The 9170-nt window shown below is 54.9% G+C and overlaps 1 protein-coding gene across 2 annotated transcripts; it reads left to right on the forward strand.

Moving 5' to 3' along the window:
* The first annotated feature begins 323 nt into the window (after positions 1-323).
* RSAD1 (radical S-adenosyl methionine domain containing 1) lies at positions 324-8896 on the forward strand. Of its 2 annotated transcripts, none has more exons than XM_005297632.3 (9): positions 324-514; positions 1235-1368; positions 1796-2000; positions 2265-2630; positions 3157-3220; positions 3514-3661; positions 4278-4332; positions 6086-6189; positions 6268-8896. In XM_005297632.3, the coding sequence occupies exons 1-9, from the start codon at positions 377-379 to the stop codon at positions 6374-6376; spliced, it is 1323 nt and encodes a 440-aa protein (XP_005297689.1). In that variant the 5' UTR covers positions 324-376; the 3' UTR covers positions 6377-8896. The 2 variants fall into 2 exon arrangements, with proteins under 2 accessions (XP_005297689.1, XP_042697013.1); XM_042841079.2 differs by having other exon boundaries at positions 374-514; positions 1203-1368.
* The last annotated feature ends 274 nt before the right edge of the window (positions 8897-9170 follow it).

The raw sequence follows: 9170 nt of genomic DNA on the forward strand, positions 1-9170 counted from the left end.
GGATGGGGTGGTAGGAACTGAGTGGGGAACGGGAAGATAGGAGCAGGGGGGACGAAGGGGTGGCTGGTTCGGGTTGGAGGGGGACGAAGATGGGGCTAGTGGGGGAGCTGTGGCGTAGGAACAGGGGGGACTGGTGGGGGAGCGGTGGTAGGAACAGTGGGACGGGGAGCTGGTTAGGGCTGAGATGGGGCTGGGTTGGTAGGAACTGAGTGGGGAACGGGAAGATAGGAGCAGGGGGGACAAGGGGGGGGCTGGTTCGGGTTGTGCGGGGGTAGAGCGGCCTGAGTACGGTACTGGGCGGTTCCCGCCCGGCTACACCCGCTTGGGGGCAGCCGCGGAGCCGGCCGGTCCCTCCCTCTGGCGGGCGGGGCGGCTCATGGCGGCGCCGGGCTGGCGGCGCCCTCGGGCCCGGCTGGCCGCGGCCCTGCGCTGCGTCCGAGCGGCGCGGAACTGGAAGCATCGGGCGCAGCGGCCGCCCCGCGCGGAGCCGGTCCAGGCGGCCCTCTACGTGCATGTGAGTGCGGGCCGGGGATGCCCGAGCCCGCGGGGGGCGGGCCACGTGCGCGCGCTCTATCGCGTGTGAGTGCGCGTGCCCGTGCCCCTGGCACACGTGTGCGCTCGCTCGGGTGCATGCCGTGCCCGTGCAGCGTGTGCCCGTGTGTGCGCCTCTGGCTGGTGCCCCGTAGGGCCGGGGGGGCTCCTATCCCCATGTGCGTGGCGGGATGTGTGTGGACGGGAGCTGAGGCACAGGGCAGGGGCGAGGGATAGCCCCTCACAATGAATGAATTCAAGGAGCCTTGTGAGTGACCAGTGTCATGCAGGCGGTCAGACTAGATCAGTGGTCCCCAACCTTTCTGTTGCAATAGCATATTCATGTTCCCAGAAGAGTGTGGCGGGCGCTGGACGACCAGCTGCCGAAATGCCGCCGAGAAGCAGCGTCACCGAGAAGCGTCGCCGCCAAAATGCCGCTGCTTCTCGGCGGCATTTCAGTGGCGATGCTTCTCGGCGTTGCCGCTTCTCGGCGGCATTTTGGCGGCTGGTTGTCCGGCGGCTGCGCTCCTCGGCGGCGGGTTGTCCAGCAGAAGCGCTCCCTTGTCAGTAGGCGGGCACACATAAATGCCCTGGCGGGCACCATGGCACCCACGGACACCGCGTTGGGGACCACTGGACTAGATGATCACAGTGGTCCCTTCTGGCCTTAGAGTCTATGAATCCTGCTCCCCGTGTCTCTTAGTGGCCGTACTGCCAGAAACGCTGCAGCTACTGCAACTTCAACAAGTACATCCCCCGGGGCCTAGACGAGGAGTCCATGAGGAGCTGTCTCACTCGGGAAGCCCAGACCCTGATCCGTCTCAGCCGGGTCCAGAGGTGGGTCCTGTGGCAAGAAAGGGGAGAGTGGCGGTTGGGGGAAGGGGAGGTAGTGTGGTTCCTTGTGGCTTTACACCAGAGCCCTAACAGCAACCAGGGAAAGGCATGTGAAAAGGTTGTGAAATCTGCCCTGGTATATTCCACAAAGGCTGCGCTGGCCCCTAGCTTTGAACCCGACGTGGAGCTGCTGGGGGGCTGGGCGTGGCTTCTTTGACACTGTTCCCCTTTCCTGCTGTGGCAGGAGCTGAAGCTGGGGCATTGCACTAGGGGTCCATTGAGGTACGAGGGTGGGGACGTCCTGCCTGAAAGCAGGTGTCCCCTGGGGCGTGGGAGGAGGATTCCTCCACTGCAGTGAGTCTGGAGGTCGCCTGCCCAGCAGCCCATTCACCCTGTGAGACTCCGGGCCTCTCTCCCCTCTGCTCGGCAGGATCAGCTCGGTGTTCTTCGGCGGGGGCACCCCGAGCCTGGCCAGCCCGTTCACCATCGCTACTGTCCTGGAGACCGTCTCCCGCTGCGCCCACTTGGCGGCGGACGCTGAGATCACTCTGGAAGCCAATCCCACCTCGGCAGGTGCCTCGCGGCTGGCGGGATTCCGGGCGTCGGGCGTCAATCGCCTCTCCATCGGCATTCAGGTGAGAGAGCAGGAGATTTCCTCCTTATCCCTCAGGCACGTTTCCCCTCCTGCCCCCCATGCTTCTCTCTCAGGGACACTCTCTACCTTCTCCCACAGGCTCCTGCTCTATCTCGCTCCCTCCTTCACTCTCTTTCTCCCTCTCGCTGTCTCCTCACGTGCCCTTCTCATCCCTCTCTGGGGCTTCCCTGTGCTCCCACCCCCAATCCTCTCTATACCAGGCAGCCTAAAGCACCTCGCCGATGGTCATTCTTGTTCTTTGCAGTCCCTGGACAATGCGGAGCTGAGGCTCCTTGGGAGGAACCACACAGCTGCTGAGGCTCTGGGGACCTTGGAAGAGGCAAAGAAGCTGTTTCCCGGCCGCACGTCCGTTGACCTCATCTTTGGCCTCCCCGGCCAGAGTGTTTCCTCGTGGGCCGGGGGGTTAGAAGAGCTGCTTCAGCTGTGTGATGACCATGTGTCTCTGTACCAGCTGACGCTGGAGAGGGGCACCTCCCTCTTCAAGCAGGTCCAGCAGGGCTCTCTGCCCATGCCCAAGCAGGAGGTGGTGGCGGAGATGTATGAATCTGCCCGGGAGATGCTGCGGGACGTGGGATTCCGGCAGTACGAGGTCTCCAATTTTGCCAGGAATGTGAGTCCCTCCCCTTGGCCTGTCCGGTGTGTCCCGGATCTAAGGGGGGGGGGAGAAAAAACCCAAATAATTCAGAATTCAACTGGTGAGAGGATCTGAGCTCCCCAAGCAGGGGACATGTGCCGGGGTGAGATGTGGGGGAGCAGACGTGGGCCCGGGGGAACTCTCTCTGGATGTCGGGAGTGGGGACGAGTGTTGAGCATGCCCTCTGCTAGCAATGTGTGCTGAGATTCCCTCTCAGCAGGGAGCCGGGGTGGGCAAGGAAACTGGACTGTCTTCTCAGCCCAGGAGAGAGATGGGAAGCCAAGCACTGAAAGAGGAAGCCCTGCTTGCTCTGCACGCTGTGAGGAAGATAAACCCAGAACCTCATATGATGGGCCTGATCCTGCTAGGTGCTGAGCACCTGCGAGTCCCGTTGAGACCAATAGGGAGTCACCTTGCCGGAAGCCTTGAGCATCTTGCAGGAATGGGTCCAAAGAGATTCGATTCCTTTTCCTGGCTTACTGTGTGTTGTTTTCTCCTGCAGGGGGCGCTCAGTACCCACAACCTGTCCTATTGGCAAGGCAGCCAGTACATAGGGATCGGGCCAGGTGAGTTCCCTGGGAAAGTGAGAGGCACATGGGATCTCACCAGATGGGCCTGTGTACAGGGCTACAAAGCAGCCTCTCTGCTGGGGTCCAGTTGACCTCTACAAGGAGCTGCTGTGAGGAAGCTCATCCTCCCAGGGTTCTGTTGCAGGGCCCTGGGTGGTGACTGACCCTTGCAGGCACCACGTTACGCCCCCCAGCAGCCCCATGGCTCTGACCCAAGGGGCAGTGCTGCTCTGGGGGTGATGAACTCCAGCGGGGAAGGGATGCTGCAGAAATGCCTGTCTTTATTCTAGGAGCTCATGGGAGGTTTGTGCCGCGAGCACATGGCGAGAGCCTCCGGGAAGCCAGGATACAGACCCTGGAGCCGGACAGCTGGATGAAGGAGGTGCTGGCCTGCGGACACGGGACCCGGAAGCGGACTGTGCTGAGCCAGCTGGAGGTGTGAGTATTGGGGCAGGGCCAACAGTCAGCTCACCCCAGGTGGTGTCTGACGCCTCCTCCTCAGTATCTTGGTGCATGTGGCCTTTCCTGCAAGCTACTGAGATACAATAACCTGGGTGCGGGTCACTTGCCGGGACTGTCTGGGTATATCTCACCATCACTTCCCTGCCTTTGCGGGGCCTCAAGCATTGATGCACCTCGGTCCTGCCCGTTCTCTGCCTGTGGCACATATTGGGTCTCCTGTGGACTGTGAGACATTGGGCTAGTTTTGGTTGTTGGGTTTAGTGTGCGGCTGCTGGGTGCTGGTGGTGGCCTGTGACATGCAGGAGGTCAGGCTAAATGATCTGGTGCTCCCTTCTGGCCTTAAACTCTAAGATTCTAACCGAGCGGGAGCCCGATCCTGCCGTTCTCCTGCTGGCTAAAGTATGAAAGATGGTGGGAGCTTTGTCAGCAGAGCTGCAGTCTCCCTTGAAGGAGAACAATGTGGACAGCCGTTTCCCACCTGCACTCAGGTGCTCCCCTTTGCCTTCCTTGCACCTTCAGCCCCAGATGCAGGATGCCTTCTGGAGCCCTATAGAGACCCCGCAGCCCTCCAGCATCGCTCTTTGTGTTGTAGGTTGGAGGAGGTGTTGGTCCTCGGGCTCCGCACGGACATTGGAATCACACACCAGGTGAGAGCTGGCTCTCGGTTGTAGCAGCCTGCCCTGGGGGGGTTTGAACTCTCAGAGCATGGCGTTCGCAGCTGGCAGCAGACAGGGCCACCAAGAGGAACCATTTCCAAGGAGAGCTCTGGTCAAGTGCTGCGTGTGGACTGGCTCAGCAAGGAGTGGTCTGTTCTCCGTTGGGATTCTGAGCAGCTCTGGAACTCTCCCAGGGATTCCCTTAGTCTGAATTGCCAAGGTGTCACCCCCCTGGCCCAGTACTGCTGCTGTCGGCTGAAGGCCCCAAGGGGCAGATGTTTAAAGGTATTTAGGTGCCTACAGATGCAGATAGGCATTTGAAATCAAAGGGAGTTATGCACCTGGTAGCTTTTGAAAATCCCACTAAGTGCCTAAATGCCTTTGAAAGTTTGGCCCAAGGTCATCAAGTCCAAATGGTGAATTCAGTAATTCCACAAACCTTTACAGTCAGGATACAGGTCCCGGTCCCAGTCACATGCGGTAGGACAGGATTTGATTGTATGTGGCACCTTTGATATTGCAATCTCATGCTTGGATCACACACTGCTGGGCCCAGTATACAAAGTCCAGTAGAACCTCAGAGTTACGAACACCAGTTACGAACTGACCGGTCAACCACACACCGCATTTGGAACCGGAAGTATGCAACCAGGCAGCAGCAGGGACAAAAAACAGTACAGCACTGTGGTTAAACATAAACTACTAACAAAATAAGGGAAAGCAGCATTTTTCTTCCGGATAGTAAAGTGTCAAAGCTGTATTAAGTCAATGTTCAGTTGTAAACTTTTGAAAGAACAACCAGAACATTTTGTTCAGTTATGAACATTTCCGAGCTATGAACAACCTCCATTCCGGAGGGGTTCGTAAGTCTGAGGGTCGACTGGAAATGCAGTTTACAATAATAGTGCCGTGACTGTGAACCGTCGTGTGTTTAGCAGCTGCTCTCGCACGGTTGGATGATAGAAACTGTTCACTGGCCAGGACTCATGAGTTGTCCCTTTCTCTAGTCTTTGTCATGAAATATCCTGAGCTCTTGAACTCCCAGCAAAGACAGACAGACGGTATCTCTGTTTAACATCCCTCCCAAAAGGGCAGTGCATTCAATACTGCATCCCTACCACCAGGGAGTGCAGCATCTGCCCTGGCTAGGAGCCTGAGTCCCCGTGCGTGGGACTTGGCAGACAGGTTCTCCCACCCTTTAGCCCTGACGTCGAGGGGTGAGAGAGGAGTTCAGTTTCTACTGACCAGTCAGCCCTGATCCAGTAGAGGCAGGTGTATTACCCACAGGGCCATGCGAACGGCTCCTTGGACTGCATGCCACAGCCAGAGATTTAAAGGGGCTGCTGTCCAGACTCCTTTTTTAATTTCCACCCATAGAAACTGCTCCTGTACTTCGAGCACCCTCGCCTGGAGATGCAAATCTTGTCATTTACGCAGCTGAGCACCTGATTTCTCTCTGTGTGATCGTAGCTTTCACACGGCCCCCATCACTGCAGCATCAGGGACTGAACCATCTAAATGAAGGGTGCAAAGCCATGTGAGAGCCATTTTTGCAGGAGCAGAAAGGCAGGCAGCCCTGAGAAAGGCTAGTCCTCTCCGAGAGGCTCACACCCTTCCCTCTAGAGCTTTGTGTGGAATTTGTTATTAGGCAGGTGAAACGAACCCACAAAATAAAAGATCAAAGCCCCAATAAACTCTGTCAAGTCAGTATTTACGATGAGTCTCTCCCTCGCTTCCCTACCAGCACTGGGAGCAGTTTGCCACCAGCCTGAGCCTGTGGGACATGTTTGGAAGTTCAGAGGAAGTGAAAGAGCTAGAGGATCAGGGCTTGCTGCTTTTGGACAATAGGTAAGGGACGGACTGTGGCTGTGGGAAGGGCCCTGTTCTCTAAGGGGCGGGGTGATCCATGTCCTGCTTTTTTTCCAGGGGGCTCAGGTGTTCTTGGAAAGGTTTGGCGCTGCTGGACTCTCTCCTGCTGACCCTTCTCAACCAGCTCCAGCAGTCCTGGGCAGACAGAACAGCCCCTGGGACCTGAAGCTAGACAGCTGTCAACCAGGAAGCAGCAGCCTTTCCCAGCAAACTCCAGCAGTCCTGGATGGACAGGGCAGACCTGAAAATGGACAGATCTTGCATCCAATCTGGAAAGCATTTCAGAAGGGGAGGCCGATCCTAAGTCTCCAAAGGAACAACTTGGCTCTTGGCTGGAATCAGTTTGGAGCTCTCAGTTTGCAAAATCCAGGATGAGGGCCGGATCCAGGCTTGGAGTACATCGGTGGAATTTGCATCTGCTTATAGCAGAGAGGAAGCTGGTCTTTTTTTTTATGTGCACAATATTTGCTCAGTGGCTGCTGCAGAAAATAGGGTAAAAGCATTTTCGTTTTAGATTGACTGGAAAGATACATAATAGTGTGGGATTCAGTGACTTAAACTACTTCAGTGAGGAAAGTCAGTCTCTTCTCTGCAGCCAGCATGCGATACTATCTCCGTGCAGCAGATGGAGATGAGTGAAGCAAAAATACTGCAATGTCAAACCCCGTGGAAGGGCGAGCAGATCATTTCCTGCCCGAGGCGCTGGACTGAACTCCCCACGGTCAGCGCGGGCGACCAGGACCGGCTAGAGCTACCTCTCATTCTGGCCGAGTTTTCGGAATCCCTCCGTCTCGTGCCCACTAATAAAGCATGTGGGTGCGCCTTGCTCCCTGTCCCCCTGGCCTGGCTCTGTAGCTCTTTAGTAAGATGGACAGGTGAGCTAAGGGCTACCTTGCAAAGGCTGTTGGTTATTCTCTTTGCCTTTCCTTTGGACTCTGTAGAGTAGCTTGCTGGTCTCAGCAGCCGCCACTCAGTACAGAAGCAGGACACCCCAAGTCTAACTCCGTCTTTCCCTTACTGTCCTGGAGACCGGAGCCACAAGCAGAGGGGATATCACAGAGATACACATCCCCCAATGCCAGAGAGCTGGGAAGGTGCAGATTATGCAGCCAAGAATAATACATTATTGAGCTCCATTTTCTACCAGGTGCATTAGCGCCTGGGGTATCAATTTACTTCTGGAGGGAATTCAGTGCTGCCGTGACAGCGCTGGGGAATGAAGTGCTTTTTGCCCACTGACAGTTACAGCATAGGCACTGGCAGGCCAAGGCTCTCCTACCCCATCCCGCTAACACACCATAGCCCTGACTTCGTGCTAAGAGGAGAGTTTGTCTTCAGTGGCCCTTTCACCCCTTGGCCTCACTGCTGAATGGAACGAAGGTTTAGAGACTTGTCTTTAGACGGCAGTTCATATGACAGTAGCACCTAAAGGCCCCCCTCAGGATCAAGGCCCCATTGTGCCAGGTGCTGTACATACACATAATAAGAGACAGTGCCTGCCCTGAAGAGCTTACAGTCTAATCAGACCAGACAGACAAAAAGTGGGAGGGGAAACAGAGGTCACCCAGCAGGTCAGTGGCAGAGCCAAGAGTAGAACCTGAGTCTGCCGAGTCTTAGTCCAGTGCTCTATAGTCCAGGCTACAGGACAGTGTCCAGCCCAGACATCACTTCCCTTTTAAACCAAAACAAATGCAGATATTACTGCACAGAAACTTATGCTTCATTGTGATCCTTGCCTTCCCCGTGCGGAGGAGACCCAGAGGTGAGTGCCACATATCTTGGATCAGATTCAGGCCCATTATATTATGCCTAGCTTTGGTGGAGAGCTGTGCCGCCATTGGACGTTCCTCTGGTCTCTGTCGAATGCAGAGTGAAGAGCTCGGGCACACTTGCTGATCTAATCGGGTGTTGTGATTGCTGCATTCATGAGGAAGAAGTTTTGTTTTGAATAAACCAGCCTGCAATAGTTTGGCTCTGACTTAGTCTGGTAATTGCCGTTTAGCTGTAAGATCAATATTTGGATCCCGTGATAGATTACTCATACCGTTTTCAAAACATGGCGGCGGTTGTTCAAACAGAGAATAATCATTTTAATTTGCAATTTGTCATGAACTCCTGGAAGATGAAGAGGTCAGCAGAAAAGCAGATTTCCTTGCAGACAAGAATCAAGACCAAACAAGGGTTCTCTGAGTGCTTTATAATGGAATCAATGCCATACTGCTTGGGCAGCAACTCTGTGGACAGAAGCACCAGCCGTTCTGCAATGAGCAATAGTTCATACGTAATCCCGGAGCATAGAACCTGCTTCCGATAGAGAGGATGTGAAAGCTGAGAGGCTCAGGTTAAATGTGATCGTTCAGGGCCACCAGAGATGGGTAGAAGGGATCGTAGTTTTAACTTCTAATAGAAAGCTTATACAGCTTGAATTTACCGCCCCTTTCATTCTGCAGTGTAGGGCTATAGTCAGCCTTTGGAAGGAGAAGTCCTTGTGTGGCCGTGGAACATTTTGAATGACCTTCTGGCTCAAAGACAAGAATGCTACAGTGTCAACAAAAGTTTATGTTGTGTATTCAGCGATTCCAAAACCAGATTGAATCCTGGGGCTCTGCCCTAGATATGTGGTTGCATGAACTGTATTTAGATTTTTTATAGGTGTTATTAAAGATTCTAAAGAAATTTAAGTCCAGAGGTTGCCTGACTCCTTCGTTGTTATAATCGATGGGGAAAATCTCTCTGTATCCATACAAGCTGAGGGCCTGTCCTGTGTCAGGGATTATGAGTAAGCCATGTGCCAGAACAGCTGTAATTATTTTGCATTGCAAATTCTAGGTCTATGTTTCAGATGTTTTTGTTTTGCCTTTTCCCATCTTCCACTGCTATTCTTAGCTCAGAGTGACTAAGGCTTTGGCTACACTGGACTTTCGTCGGTAAAACTTTTGTCGTTCAGGGGTGTGAAACAA

Source organism: Chrysemys picta, chromosome 12 (assembly GCF_011386835.1).
Source record: "Chrysemys picta bellii isolate R12L10 chromosome 12, ASM1138683v2, whole genome shotgun sequence".
In the NCBI taxonomy this organism is placed as follows: domain Eukaryota; kingdom Metazoa; phylum Chordata; order Testudines; family Emydidae; genus Chrysemys; species Chrysemys picta.